Raw genomic sequence first — 15791 nt, forward strand, 5'->3', positions numbered from 1 at the left:
GTACTGAATCACGAGTAAGGTAGTAGTTGTAAACGATCATAGTAGAGGGCAATGGATGAGACTCGTCAGTCGGCATTCGATCGTGCTGTGAACACGATGCGAATGATCCGATCATATTTTCGTTCATTCGCATGAGAGAAGAGTTTTCACTCGTCGTACCGTTACTAACACATATGAAGAAATATTCTACCAACAATTATTTTGGAAAATCATAATTGTTCGAATTATCAAAGGTATAGATATATCATGTTGTAAATATATAGGAAAAATATTCTTCGTTACTTTTCCATCGCATCGAATGGAAACATTTGAAGACATTAATCATACTTTTATTCAGAGAAATATACAAATGTCAGAGACTCGTAGATCGGTTGCCCGAGTTCGTCAACTCTCGTTACAATCGCCTACACCACGACGATGGCAAATAAGACGACAAAAAACGTCGGACGATGAGAAATCACCGAAGATTCATGGCGATCCTATTGGATTTGGAAAAAATCGCGTTAATTCGAGATCAGGATCTTTAAGACCGAAGGTCCTTTATTGATTTAATCTTTAATAGTATTAGTTCATTCTGTTCTAAATAGAACATTTTATATTGTTATCTGTGTTAATCGTACTGAGTAAACAATTTTAATTTACGAATCGAATTCCTTCTATTTTCGTTTTGTTATTAAAAAATTCTATTGAATCTTGCAGGTACGTATAGCTTGGGGCGAACGACATCGCGAGAATGACAGCATCGACCATGTCGAAGTCGTTGCACGACAAATTACCGGTAAGTCGAAGTCAGCCTTGAAAAAATCTCAGAACAGGAATATGATTGTAAATGAAGAGAAGTCATCAATACTTTACTCGAGGCAAGAGTTAACGGAAAGACTAAGACTTGCCTGGAAACATCGCGAAGAAAATAAAGCCAATATCGATATATTTTTGGCGCATGGTGTCGTCGAAGAACGATGCGATTCTGAATCGTCGAATTATACTACTATTTCGGAACCACAGACACCTATCTCCAAAAGCAAAATTCTTCAATCGACGAAAGATAGACAGCTTATTCCCGATCGCAATAATTCGGATATTTCTCGTAACGATAATTCATATGAAATTCAAATAACGAAGCGTACGGATTCTCTTGAAAGTAGAACGGATTTGAACAAGGACATCAAAGAAACAAAAAGACCAAAAAAAACGAAAGTGATCGAGGACAATTTTAAAGTTGTTGAAACTTCTTCGGTGAAGTTTCAAAATGATGTTTGTTATTCAGGACCGATCGAGAGGATAAAGTATGTAGAAAACAACACTAACAAGACACTAGAAGGAACAATCGAGGTATAACTTCAACATGATCCTGTTAACAATAAATCTTCTTGTATAAATATTTTCTTTCAGGTTTCAGCGGATCAATCTGTTGAAAATGAAAAAGAAGTGTGTATCGAGAAAGACGATAACATAAAATTACCAACATTAAAATCCGAAACTAACACATTAAACATTTTAAAAACACAAAACGAAGTATCCTCGGCGAAACAAAAACGTGCCAATTTTCAAAGCGGTACGAATAGAGCATTTCTATACACGGAAACAGATAAAACTGCTGTCTCGAGAATATCGAACGATACCGATATTCCATCGAGATTAAGTTCGATCGAAAGAAGCTCTTCGTGTAAAAGAACAATGGAAATCAAACAGAACGAAGCTAAGAGTGGGCCACAAAATGCGATAAAAAGTATAAACGATCAAAGGCCTAATCGAAAGTCAAGAAGTAGCTCTGCACCTTTACAAGGCCGAAGTTCATCTCGTATTCAAGTAAATATCGTCATAGATACGACCTGTGATTCTGGAAAAGTTCAAAAAGGTTCAAACGAAATTAGTGATAAAGGAAAAATTAATGAGGAAGAGGTTGTTACCGACAAAAAAAAAGAAATTCTATCGAAGGTAATATATTAAAGAGTTTTTTGAGATGCTAGTAATTAATTTTCTTACAATAATTTAACTATCCCAATTATTGTCAGCCGTCCTATGCACGACCAATAAGATCAGCTCCGATAAAAAAACGTTTAAAAAATATAAAGAAACGTCAACACAGCGTTGGATCCGCTTGCAAAGACGAACAATGTAATGGTTCACGAGGTCGATGTAGAATATCTACGAAAGATTGCGATGGGAAATCAAACGATATCATTACCATGGTTTCCTTAATCAGTTCGACCGAAAGCGACAGTGATCTCGAAAATTCACCAAACGAGGCTAAATTGATCAGTCAGTTACGAGAAAAATTAACTACAGCGCCGATCATAAAAACTTCGACAACGCCGATCCCAGGAAATATCAGGAAACCTGTGAAATCAGGTAAGTTCGAAGATTCGAACGTGAAAATGAATGGAAAATATTGGACAATATGTAGAAAGAATATGATTAAAATAATTTGAAATATCGTAAATTTCCAACTGCATAACATATTTTGTATTAATCTATTATATATCGTACCTCTTTTTCAAATTTTGAAGTGATGCGTATAATGAACGCGTAATAAAATTCGCATAATAAACTGATAAAAGCCGAGTAGGAATTCGATGAACCGTACGTAGGCGTAACAATGAGGTGAGGCGTACAACGATAATTAAAGGAACAAATTACAAAGGGTGCGAGACACGCGACGCACACATTCCATAAATTATCTTTTCGCTGGTTCGTTGTGCTTAGATATCGTGCATGAATCAAACTGATCATAAATGAAAAATTTTCATGCAACGCCTCGATCGATATTTTTAATAGAACCGTTGAAATATTTTCTAGGAGTAAACTTTCGAATCGTGTAGTTTCAAACAAATTAAGAGTTTTCAATCGATCAATGTTAGATAGACGCGATAAACTGATATATTTTCTTCGAATAAAATGAATTCATGCTGTTACGACCGAAGACTTTTGTTATATAAGCATAGAAAACTGCAGTATGTACTTGTCTATTATGCCATTTCTAACGGTTATCAAAAAGGTCTTCATAAAGCGTTGTCTATCTTCTTCGTGCTATCCTTATAATCGATTGAACATGTTAAATCGACCAAACTTCTTCTCAACCCTATTAACCCTCAAGGACCTCCCTTCATGGAGCAAAATATCTCATTGAAACTCGACGCGCAATCAACTTACAATAATTACTTTATTTGAGTTTTAAACGAACTAATAAAACCGAAAAACGTGTTGGACTTCTTAACATTCCAAGCGTACTTTCATAGATATAAGAACAACGATAAATATTTTTTCAAACTTTAATTTAGCTCGTTATATCGGTCTTCATTCTTCCGTTACTTTAAACGATTGTTCAGAAAATCGTATAACAGATTTATCAATGTGCAAATGAATTTCTAATACGATTTCAATATGACAATATCTTCAAAAATATTGCAATATACAAAATAATTTTTAAAAATGTAATATTCTCTAATCGTAAAGGATGTTCAATAAATTTGACTAGACAATAACAAGAAACCAATGTTCAACGAATAAATAACGCATCTCGTAGTTTCTTTTCAAAAAGATTCCTTCGACGAGGATACCACTTTGGAAAAAGCACAGTTTGGTTGTGTAAAAACAAAAAATAGCCTCTCTCAAAATCGTTTCATCGTGATGAAAGATTCCGAAAACCTTGAAGAATACGGAACGAGCAAGGAATCGATTCTTTGGAAGCCGAACGAAATCAAAACGGCTTTACCGATGCTATCGTTTGTCCAAGATGAAAGCGAGTCTTTATGCGTTCCTTTGATGGAGCATGACATGCGAAGTCTAGCCGTACCAATCGGAAATATGGATGATATGAAAAAGAAGCCACATAGAATACGCAATACTTCAACCTTAGCGTAAGTCTTTCTGTTTTCTCTAAGGAAACAAAAAAATACATATTACTATGGATTTGTTCTATAAAAATCGTCGTGTTAAGTAAAAAGCAAATTCATTGGAAAAGCCACAAAAATATGACCTCTAAAATTAATCTATCCGTTATCACATACTTCGTTAATATTACGCCTATTTAGATTATTATTTATAAGTAAAGCAAAAGCACAATTACAAGTCGAGCATACACCTTCTTTCAACAAAGTGTATATAGAAGAGACGCGTAGGTTCTATCATAATGAAGTTGGTTCTTCGACGATATCCGCATTTTAATATTTCATAAAGGTCACGAAATACGCTTTGATTACTCCATGATTTACGATAGTCGAGAAAAAAAAAAGAGCTGGATCGATACGATATACATATAACATTATCAAAAGAGCTATAACATACTGGTACGACCACTCTCATTTTATTCCACTTTCTGTGAATAATTTACAATGTAAATTTATAATAAATTTTTTTTCGATATTGAAAGGTATCTTCGATAATAATCGAATTTCTTCTACTATTCTTGACTAGTTGATATAATACCATATGAATAGATGATAATACTATAAATAGATTGAATAAACGATATGATTACTAGTAATTTAAAAATTCTGATATATCGTAATATTTTTACAGTGTTCTTGATAAAAAAACAACGATGGTAGAGATCAAAAAGGATAATGAAGCAATAGCAACGGACGATCAGTTAGTCGCGCGTCGAACAATGATGGCTGCAAAATTTTTACTTCCAAAAGTAAGACAATTCAGTATATATATGTGTGTGTGTGTGTGTGTGTATGATTCTAATCATAAATAATATATCGAAAAAGAGTTACGTATTATATAATTTACTGTATTTCTCTATTGAAAGGTCAATCCGAACACGGAGATTTCTTTGAAAGAAAAAAACACAGACGCAATACCGATAGAAATGGAGCCTCAACTTCAAACACGCAAAGAGAAGGATTGCTGGCATCTCTACAAACGAATGTGTGACAAAGGAGTCAACGTTTCTTTCGACACAGTTTTAAGGTGTTAATAAAATTATTTCTAGAATTGTCTTTTTTTTTTTTTTAATATTTGAAATTTGTATGATCTAATTTTTAATCATTCTATCTATGAAGAATGAAATGTCAAAATAATCGACGACGTTAAAGTAATATTTCAGTAAGAAGCAGTTTATTAATAATAAATAAATGCTCGTTTGACCTATATGTATATATACGATATACTTTATACACATATTGTTTCAGAGGAATGCTCACACCCACGGAATATCGATTACGACAGAAAGAATATTCGCAGAATTGTTAAAAACGTTGTCCACCGCTTATTAGCATTTGTTATTTCCATCTGTGAATATTTTTTTAGCGCGTTAGTATCGTAATTATTATTGTGTATCGATTATCTCGTTATATAAGAAGAACACGAAAACTTATCTCTATCATAAAAATTTATAACAAATGATACATTTGTTGTGCAATTGTTAGAATCTTTGTGTGTATAAAGGAAAAAATATAAAAGAAAAAAAAGCTATCGCTAATGTCATTATTAGAAAATAAAATATAAATGTAAAAATAAATAATACGAAAATAAACTCGACATATTTTTATTTCAAGCCTCGATGACTTTCTTAACGAATGCATCCTTTAGAATTAGAAATTAACGTTACAATGAAGAATGACAATATTATCGGCGCATCATTGACAAATAGTAAAACACGTTTTCTGCAACTGTACATTGTGCAGCACGTACGCGATTGGTCTGGTTAGATATAATAAGTATAGCGAGCGTTAGTTCGATGTCTGACTGGGAGGTGTTCCGTGCGTGTTCCCTTAACTCAAACAGCAAATGACTACATTGCCAATTAACGTACTTGTTCGCGAGAGACGCAATATACGTAGTTGTACCGTGAATAAGAAGAATGCTTTGACAGATGATACGTGTCTCCGTTCGTGCTTCGCTAAAGCAAACGAAATCGCATCACGACGATCGAAGGCAAACCGATGACAATGTAAATTATATATGCCACATATCGCTGTCATGACACATAGGACTAATGATGTCTCTGATAAATAAACATGGGAGCAAAGTTAATATGGATTACAAAGCTCGTCTTGAGCATAAGTTGTATCTGGTATGTGTTCATTATAATTGGAGGTTAACGATTAACGTACTCATTCTCATTATACGATAACGTAAATTATCGTGATCGATTTGATTCTTTTATTATAATTATTTTTCAAACTACATAAAATATATTAGTAGATAGTAATGTATTTGAACTAAAGATGGGGGTTGATGGTCAAAGGATTCACCAGCCAGCTCCCAATATAAAATATGATGTCAATAACACTGACTTGATGCATGACTTTGTTCTGTCTAACTAAAAATAATCATGATGTTGTTACTATGGTATTGACATTGAATGTTAATTATGATACCAATAGAACAATAATTTTATGATTGATTTTTATTGTTGTTTCTTTTTGTAGCTTTTTTTAAAAAATATTCAAGTTCAAATAAATTTCATAGTAATGTTATATGCATTATGATAATTATTCTATTTATTAACATATGATAGGCAAGGGAAAATCCAGAACCTGTTTTTGATATCTCTGAATGTGCCCTAAAACATGTGCCACCTGGGATTTATTCGTTGTGCAAAGTCTTTAGGAAGAAAATCTTATGGATGTATCGTAATAAGTTATCTTCTCTTTCGGGTGGAGGTACCTTGAATGATCTATCTTTGCTTACTGTCTTAGATCTTCATGGAAATCAATTTAGTACCTTGCCTCCTGACATTATGTGTCTTGTTTCACTCAAGGTATAACCACATATATATTATATTACATTATATTTCATTTAAATATAGATACAAAGTATATCTAGATCTCATTTTATGTAGTGAATTATATAAAAAAAATATTTTTTCAAAAAAATATGCATGATTTTTATAACATTTTCTGCAAACTAATTAGTGTATTTTTGCAACCGTATAATTATAAACTATATCAAAAAAATACTGTATAAAAAGAGATATAGATATATAATTTATTTGATATATACATAACAAATCATTTCTTTATACTTTAGGAATTATATCTACAAGAAAATAATATAAGCAAACTACCCAACGAAATAGCACATTTAAATAAATTAATTATCTTAAATGTATCAAGAAATAATTTGAAACAATTACCAGAAGTAATTGGTAAACTTCAGCATCTTATTACTTTGGATATTAGTTACAATAAACCTCTTCAAAAACTTCCTAAATCTCTGGGTTATCTACAATTAATAACAAGTTTAAATATTGATGGATTAAAATTATCTTATCCACCTGAAGATATTTTGAGTGGGGGTACTATTGTAATCATTGCATTTTTAGCAAATGAATCTGGAATTGAATATTCCCCTGAAGATTCAGTTTCAGATAATGACTTGTCCAGAGAGACAAGCTCTGAAAATGTACAAGCAATATACTATGATAAGAATAGCGATGTGCAGGTATTGCATGTTGACAGCTTGCCTTTTGGTGTTGTAATGCATGTCATAATGTTCTTATTTCTGTTTTTAGGAAACATTGCAGCAGTTAGAAAAAGCAAAGGCATGCATAGCTATTTTTATGTTTCAAAATATTTTGTATCAGTATCATTGCTTTTTATTGTTTATTATAATTTAACATAACTATTTTTATTTCATTCGTAAAATAATAAGTTTCTACAATTTTACAATTAATTCTTTGAATTTTATTCAAGTAATACATGTTTATTTATTTCTACATAAAATTTATACTATAAGATTATTTATTTTACAGGAGCAGCGTCAATTTGCATTATTAGAAGTAGAAAGAAATATAAAACAACAGAAAGAATATGAAATTGAGGTTCAATCTATGTTAAAGTCACATAAACAGAAGGTATTTCAGATCTATGTGTTTGACATTAATGGTTAAATTCATTATCTTAAATATAAGGCAAAACTTTATAATTAAATGCACTGTGCATTCTTAATTTCAGCTGTTAAAAGACTTGGCACTACAACAAACTCAGTTAGAACACAAATTAGAAAAAGTACAAAAAGAAAGAGATATTAATAGAGCACGTCTGCTTTCCTACATTTCTAATGGTATATCAATTTTGTTGTTATTTTCAAATTTATTAATAAAGACAACTACGAAATTATAACAATTCTTTATCTAATTTAAGCATAATTCATATTATCTAACATTTATTCGTAATTCAACGATAATATTCACTCATTTTTAGCTGAAAAAGAAGCTGATAATGTAATAAAAGAATTTCTGAGAAATAGTGAAGAAGAAAGACAAACTCAAGCTGAACTATTAGAACGAGAAGCACAAGAAGAAATGCAATTATTATCATCTTGTCATTCAGAACAGTTCTTATTTCGTACAAAGGATACTCTCTGTAAATTTCGTATATATAATAATTAAAATAATTAAAATATATAAAATATATATATATATAAATATTTTTGTTTTTAGTGGCAATGGAAGAATTATTGGAAGAAGAATTATATAGGACAAGAAAATTGGAAGAACATACGAACTACAAAAATTATACTGCACAATCATTATTATCTTTGTTAGTATTTCACTAAATAATTTCAATAAATATTTTTCAATTGTTACAATTTTAAAATTGCAGAGAAGTAAGGCAGAATGATCATCTTGCACAAATTGTACAAAGTCAAGAAAAAAGTAGACAAGATCTTATTGACAAAATACGTCAAGATGAAGTGTTACAAAAAGTTGCAGTAGCAGCTTTATTAGAACGCAGTGATGCACGATCTTGGAGTATTATGCAACAAGTGAATTTGGTCCAATCACAGTTAGCTGCATTAACTAATATAGAACTAGAAAGAAGAAAATTTGAAATAAACCAACAACTTGTAAGAAAATTCAGTCAATTATATTTTATAATAGACTTTCTTTTTCTTTATTCATAAAATATTATGAATTTGCAGAATGAAATTGCTGAACGAAGAGTAGCATTAAGTGCTATTCTTATCAGTTTATTAGAACAACAAAAAAATAGAAGAGATCAACTTCTGGAAACCATTAATCATATTGAACAAAAACGATCTAGTAGTGTAATTACCTGCTTTATTTTTATTTTATTTAGTATCAATTTGACTTATTTTATTTTTCTTTAATTTTATATTTATTTTGAAGGATTTGAGAAGAAGCAGTCAATTTTGGTTAATGCAGTACCATTCGTTAATGGAAACTCGTCCTCAGGGTTTATTAGAGATGTTAGAACCTACGTTAGTGCGGCATGTTGCAATTGCAGGAGCACTACACTGCCTACCTTTTTTAGCTACATTACCATCTTTACTACCAAACATTAATGATGAACAATTACAAGCTGTTCGTAACATTTATTAGCATAAATTTTTTAAATAGTTAATTTAATAATTTAAATGCATTTTTAATTATTTATATACAGCTAAAAATATATAACTTTGCAGATTGGTATAACAAATGAACGGGATCGCACTGCTATAAAAATGGCTGCTGAAAATTATTTGGCTGAAATAAAAACAAATGAAGATAATTCACCAATATTGCCTTCTGCACCACCTGAGGAAGCTTCTACTAGTTATAATCAACCCGAACTTGATATTGTAAAAAGTATTAATACTGCTGAATGTGTCGTTTGTCTTGATTTACAGGTGAGTTTAATAGATATTTTTTATTAGATAAATATTGTTAATTTTTGTAATACTTTTATCTCTTTTTACAACAATATAAGTAAATACATAAAAATAATTTATTATCATATCATTACTTTTATTGTTCTTGATTTTTATAGTGTGAAGTAATTTTTCTACCATGTGGACATTTATGTTGTTGCTCAAATTGTGCAAATATGGTTTCATCGGAATGTCCCATGTGCCGAAGTATTATAGAACGCAAGATGAAAATTTTTAAAGCCATAAGCCATGAGATGCCTTTTTTAAAAGATTAGAGTACCAGTTACTGGTTATTTTTAAGATACAGTACGTAATATACACGTAATAAAAAGAAGATATATTACATATATACAGCATTTTTACTAATAACTGATGTTTATCGTTGTGTTTAGATGTGACCATTTATTTATTATGCATTTCATATTTCTCTATAAACTTCGTTAATTTAATTAATAAATTAGATCACATATACAATCTAGCATAAACTTTATAAAAATGTTTCTTTTATAAAAGCATCTATAGTCATAATAAAAAAATAAGAATACTACATATTCGTATACATGTTTTTCTAATGACTTAAAGTATAAATAATTAAGATGAGTGAAATTTGCCAAAATGATATAAATATTACCCAAGTGAAAGTTAAAGATTTATAATTTTTCTATTATTGAAATATTATTAAATATTACTAAATAAAATGGTCCCTTCAATTATGTTGTTTATAGATTTTATTGTTAGGCATGATCTAAATATATGCAATATAATAGTTTATGTATATTATTCAATTGAAAAACTTCTGGAAATAGATTATATAAAGCAAATATTGAAAAAAGTAGATATCATAATTTTATTCTACTGTTTGTTATAAAAAGTAATATTTTAATAATAAAAAAAAATAAAATTTGGATATTATTTAAAAAAACTTCTCGCATATAATTAAGTAATACAAAAATTATATATTTGGTTTGAAGAGACCATACTAAAATTAAAGAGCTAGATTTTATATATAAAATATTACTATAACATATCAGTCCTCAGTATACATCACATTTCTATAATAAGAATAAATATGCTAATCAAATTTTCTAAGTAATCTATAAAGGTTGTAGAATAAAAAATAATTTTGCATTTAAGCCAAGTACAATGAAAATTAAATAGATTAAGATTTTGGGTAGACATTTTAATCTGCTACAATTTTCAAGTTTTATATTAAATGTGATTCTGTAGTAATATAACTTTATTTCTACATACTATATAAATGATATTGAATATTTAAATCAAAGATGAGTAATCTAAGTTAATTTCGAAATTTGATTTATTCTAATAAAAACGGCAAGAGATATGTAGAGTAAAATATTTGTAAACCCATATTTGTATGACATTTTTATAAACAACTAATAATTATCATAGTAATTGTAAATATTTCTTATAATATTGAAATATAAGTTGGTTATGTACAAAATTAATCTATTCAATTGTATGATAAGAAAAAATGATATATGAAATTATATCATTATGATGTAGTAAACAAATATGTACAAAAATTATTGTTATTATAAAATGTAAGTGATACTTTTATCCTTCTTCACAAGATAAAAGAATAAATATATCTATGGAAAAGTAAACATCATACTTGTATATTTGATAATTATTATATATAATGGTTATAATAATAAATATATAATATAAAAAAAAAACTGCACTTTTGCGATTGATTTTATATTATCAAGAAGTATTAATACAAAAAGTTACTCTCAACTATGTTATAAAGTTGTAATTTCCTTTCCAGTATCTTCATCTTCAACTATTTCATCTTCATCTTTCTTGATCTGCTTTTTCTTTGTTGTAGCATCTTTCTTTTCTTTTTGAGTTCTTTTAAAATTTTCTAAAGATTCTTGCAAAGGATCTACAAACTGATCAAAATCTATATCTGCCATTGCTTGTATAACATCTGTGCCACTAATAGTTTTACGATTTGCTTTTTTGGCTATTATGTTTGCTGACGATGTTAAATATAAAATAAAAATTGATGAAGCTTTAGCAATAGCAGTTCTTGCATCTTTTCCTATAGTAACTCCATCTGGTAAAGCTTCCTTTATAATTCTAGTAACAACTGCATTTGGAAGGTTTAAATCTTCTAATCGTTCAGCCATTTAATTATTTTGTATAAAAGCCTAAGTAAAGAAAATAAAGAATAAAAAGTGAATAAGCTGAATGTACTAAGAAAATTGTTTCTTCTAAATGAAAATAATATAGTAAAATAAATATTATATAATACATATTTTAATTATAAAAAGATAACGTGTATTTAGTGTTTATTTAACAACTTATCAACATATATTTACATATGTATATTATCAAACAAAGTAATACACATTTCGTATAGGTTATATATCATTATACATAGAAAAGTATAAATTTAAAGTAATGTCTGAATATTGCATTTACCTTCAATATTTAATGTTATGTATGTACATGCACGCTTTTATTTCTTCCGAAATGTAATACTTCCAACGAAAAATAAGGTTTTACAATGTACTGCCCTATTGCTTTCCCGCTGTTTTCCGCTAAGGGCCATTGTAGTAAACAATCACAAAAATTCGATCATAAAATCGAAACTAAAAAAAAGTAAATAGAATGGATTATGAATGTAGTATAGACATTCTATAATCCGCCGCCAGATGTCATCTATCAACATTTTCATTTATTGTCAAAACAAAAAAAAATATATTTTATAACTTATGATTATATAAATATAATAATTAATTCGATTAATCGCGATAAGTCTTTCATTTATGTATCATATTTTTATTTACCAAGTTTGTAGACAGGACCAATAAAAACAATCGTATTTGTATTGGACAACGCCATCTCGCGTTGATAATTACATTCAGTACGAAAAATCTTGTTTTACATTTGCTCTAACTAAGAATATCAATTTTATGGAATAAAAAGAGTGCACAGTGCCTTGACAAGAAGTACCTGTCACAAGTGATATTGGAATCGAACACTATTTCATTCCTTAACAAAAGGATTTATTGAAGAGAAGGGTAATTACCAACTTACACCATTTGGAGAAAAATGTCAAAGATCGAAGAAGGCAATGCTCACATACGGCAAGCTGAGAAAAGGTATTATTATTGAACAAGGAAAGAAATAATATGAGGAACTTAATTTTTAACATGAAATAAAAAATGTTTGTCTTGTTATTATTGTTACAGCTTAAAAACTTCTTTATTGAAATGGAAGCCTGATTTCGATTTTGCTGCTGATGAATATACACATGCAGGTAAAATATTTTATCACTTTTACAAATGATGTATCTTAATAATATATATCAATTTTAATTTATTTTAGCTACTTGTTTTCGAATTGCTAAATCATATCAACAATGTAGAGATTGTTTAATGAAAGCTTCTGATTGTTATAAACAAAATAGAGCGTATCCTTTGATAAATCAATACCATCATATATATATGTTGTAGTAAAATTAATTAATCTTATCATATATTTGATTATATTTATTATCCTGAATCATATTATAGATGGTTTCATGCGGCAAAGTAAGTATTTATTGTTATATATATTAAGTTGTTGTTTATTATAAAGAAAAGTATTGATATTATCTTGTATTTGAAGTCATCAAGATATGTTTTCAGGAGTATAGAACAAAGTTTATTAATTTGCAAGGAAATGGGCAATCTTTCAGAAGTATCAAAACTTGCACATAGTTCTTGTTCTTTGTACCAACAACATGGTTCACCTGAATCAGGTGCTACAGTACTTGATAAAGCAGGAAAAATGATAGAATCTACACAGCCAGAACAAGCTTTAGAATTGTTTAAACGTGCAGCAGATATTCTGATGGTATAAATTATTTATTGCATATGATAATATATAATATGGGTTATATAAAAAAATCTTTTGATTAAAGGGTGAAGATAGTCCTAGACAAGCAGCAGAATATATGAGCAAAGTAGGAAGGCTTTTGGTAAAACTGCAAATGTATGATCAAGCTGCAGATGCCATTCGCAGAGAAATAGGAATGCATCAACAAATAGATCATATACCATCAGTTGGCCGTCTGGCAGTAGCATTAGTATTAGTACAACTAGCACGTGGTGATCAAGTTGCAGCAGAAAAGGCATTTAAAGAATGGGGCAATTATTGTGATGCACCTGAGGTATTTTTAAAAATAAATATATTATATAAATTGCTCTCTACTGATTGTCTTTAGCATTAATAATATCATTAACTTATTAAATAGGTTCAAACTTTGGAAATGCTTTTACAAGCATATGATAATGAAGATGCAGATGCAGCTAGATCTGCACTAAACAGTCCTTTTATTAAACACATGGATGTTGAATATGCAAAACTTGCTCGAGGTTTACCTCTACCACAACAAGTATATGCTGTACCACCCGTAGGTATTAGGGCAAATGCAGCAGAGTCATATGTATCACCTAATGCTACCAAATTAACTGGGCAGGCTACAGTTGAAGCTGAAGTCAATTCTGTAAGTATATAAGACGAATATATATCATTTTTTTTTAAATATACATTCATAATATGTTTATGTTTATTCATTTTATAGAAAGAAAATGATATTGCTACTACTGCTGCTGCTGCTGCTGTCACTGTTGCCGATACTACTGTTGCTACTGCTACTGTATCTAATGATACAATGGAACAAATACCAAATAAAATAGAAGATGAAAAATCTAATACAACTCTACAAACTTTAGATACAAAAGAAGATTCTGATGACTATGAAGGTGGATTGTGTTGATTGCCTTCCTTATAAAATATACAATTCTTATTTAGAATTCCATATACATAGAATCTAATTTCAAGTATTATTTCCTACATTATTCCATTTAAATATTATACAATGTTAAAGATAATCGGATATGTGCAAGATGACGCTTGTAATATGAGAGTACAATTCATAATATGAGAGTACAATATACTGGAAATTACAGTATATTCTGCAAGCCATATAAAAAATGGAAGAGCAGTATATAAATTTGTCATATACATATACATATATATGTATGTATATGTGTTTGCACATGCGTGTTGTTTATGCAGAAAGATTTAAACAGAAGTAATACCAATTTAGGTCACATACATGATATATATATATATATATATATATATATATATATATAATGTATACATATATTATATGTGTGTGTGTGTGTATATTACCATACACACTTTAAGCAAGAATAAACGTATTATATTTGCAAGCAAATAAACTGCTTTATACTATACATCAGAATAGATTAATATATTATATAAAACTTACATGTGTCTGAAATTGTTGAGGCCTTCTGTTAAATTTTCTGTAAAATATGAATTTTACTGAAAAAAATATTATACAATTTTATTTATATTTCACATTGAGTTCTGCAAATATTACATTATTATTTACTACGTTATTATTGTTATTATAGTTATTATTGTTTCTAATGACATTATTTATTATTATTTATATCTATATTAGTATATAATATAAAAAGTGTCAACTATATTTATATAAGTTTTTTTGCAGAATTATAAATAAAGAAAATGATATTATTTGACAAATTAACTTGTAGTTATATTTCCGTGTTAATAAAACTACAATTAATTATTTATATAGTACTGTTATATATTAAGACTTAATACATTAAGGCTGTGTATCATCCCTGATTTTTTAATGTTACAATATAAATTTATAATGTAACAATAAGATACAGATTAGTACTTAAACAATTTTGATGAACAAGGACTCATTTTAAAGATAAAGTTTCAAATGCAGATATATTGAAATGTAATTATAGATCATGTAACGCAAGTATTACCAAGCAAATGGCTGCATATTTCAATTTATTTTTAAAATACCTTTAATTTAACTCTAATTAAATATTAAAGTACTAACACTTTACATTGCTAATACTTTTACAAATAAATAGATTGGATATAGTAGAATTCCAGGAACAACTACGAAGTATATAAATTTACGATTGAAATTAAGATTTTGTTAATTATTTGATCAATATAATAATTAATGATTACCTATATATCTAGATATTATATTATATAATTTAGAATATTTGTTCATTTCCACACTATCTATGAAATAAAACTCTAAACATTGTTCTTCTTGGTTTCTTCAGTAGGAGTAGTTCTTTATA

The 15791-nt window shown here is 28.8% G+C and overlaps 4 protein-coding genes across 6 annotated transcripts; 3 read left to right on the plus strand and 1 right to left on the minus strand.

The window, feature by feature from the left end:
* Positions 1 to 42: 42 nt before the first annotated feature.
* Positions 43 to 5500, plus strand: LOC122628453. The gene is made up of 9 exons (XM_043810783.1): positions 43 to 233; positions 338 to 535; positions 700 to 1332; positions 1393 to 1938; positions 2016 to 2352; positions 3527 to 3860; positions 4522 to 4639; positions 4757 to 4917; positions 5139 to 5500. Exons 2-9 carry the CDS (start codon positions 350 to 352, stop codon positions 5197 to 5199), a joined length of 2376 nt encoding a protein of 791 aa, XP_043666718.1. The 5' UTR covers positions 43 to 233; positions 338 to 349; the 3' UTR covers positions 5200 to 5500.
* A 197-nt stretch (positions 5501 to 5697) lies between these two features.
* On the plus strand, positions 5698 to 10153 carry LOC122628454 (E3 ubiquitin-protein ligase LRSAM1-like). 2 transcript variants are annotated; one of them, XM_043810785.1, is made up of 13 exons: positions 5698 to 6022; positions 6470 to 6712; positions 6982 to 7395; positions 7466 to 7495; positions 7706 to 7807; positions 7908 to 8016; positions 8157 to 8318; positions 8396 to 8495; positions 8559 to 8802; positions 8878 to 9003; positions 9086 to 9280; positions 9382 to 9585; positions 9726 to 10153. In XM_043810785.1, the coding sequence occupies exons 1-13, from the start codon at positions 5945 to 5947 to the stop codon at positions 9879 to 9881; spliced, it is 2163 nt and encodes a 720-aa protein (XP_043666720.1). In that variant the 5' UTR covers positions 5698 to 5944; the 3' UTR covers positions 9882 to 10153. The 2 variants fall into 2 exon arrangements, with proteins under 2 accessions (XP_043666720.1, XP_043666721.1); XM_043810786.1 differs by lacking the exon at positions 7466 to 7495.
* A 1064-nt stretch (positions 10154 to 11217) lies between these two features.
* LOC122628455 (DNA polymerase epsilon subunit 3) lies at positions 11218 to 12216 on the minus strand. Its single transcript, XM_043810787.1, has 2 exons — positions 12055 to 12216; positions 11218 to 11780 (listed from the first exon to the last, which is right to left on the minus strand). Exon 2 carries the CDS (start codon positions 11757 to 11759, stop codon positions 11370 to 11372), a length of 390 nt encoding a protein of 129 aa, XP_043666722.1. The 5' UTR covers positions 11760 to 11780; positions 12055 to 12216; the 3' UTR covers positions 11218 to 11369.
* Positions 12217 to 12532: 316 nt separating this feature from the next.
* Positions 12533 to 14541, plus strand: LOC122628475 (gamma-soluble NSF attachment protein-like). Of its 2 annotated transcripts, XM_043810827.1 has the most exons (8): positions 12533 to 12737; positions 12828 to 12895; positions 12964 to 13048; positions 13152 to 13169; positions 13266 to 13473; positions 13541 to 13789; positions 13874 to 14125; positions 14204 to 14541. In XM_043810827.1, exons 1-8 carry the CDS (start codon positions 12688 to 12690, stop codon positions 14396 to 14398), a joined length of 1125 nt encoding a protein of 374 aa, XP_043666762.1. In that variant the 5' UTR covers positions 12533 to 12687; the 3' UTR covers positions 14399 to 14541. The 2 variants fall into 2 exon arrangements, with proteins under 2 accessions (XP_043666762.1, XP_043666763.1); XM_043810828.1 differs by lacking the exon at positions 12533 to 12737 and having other exon boundaries at positions 12838 to 12895; positions 13246 to 13473.
* Positions 14542 to 15791: the final 1250 nt, after the last annotated feature.

This window comes from Vespula pensylvanica, chromosome 4 (assembly GCF_014466175.1).
Source record: "Vespula pensylvanica isolate Volc-1 chromosome 4, ASM1446617v1, whole genome shotgun sequence".
Taxonomy (NCBI): domain Eukaryota; kingdom Metazoa; phylum Arthropoda; class Insecta; order Hymenoptera; family Vespidae; genus Vespula; species Vespula pensylvanica.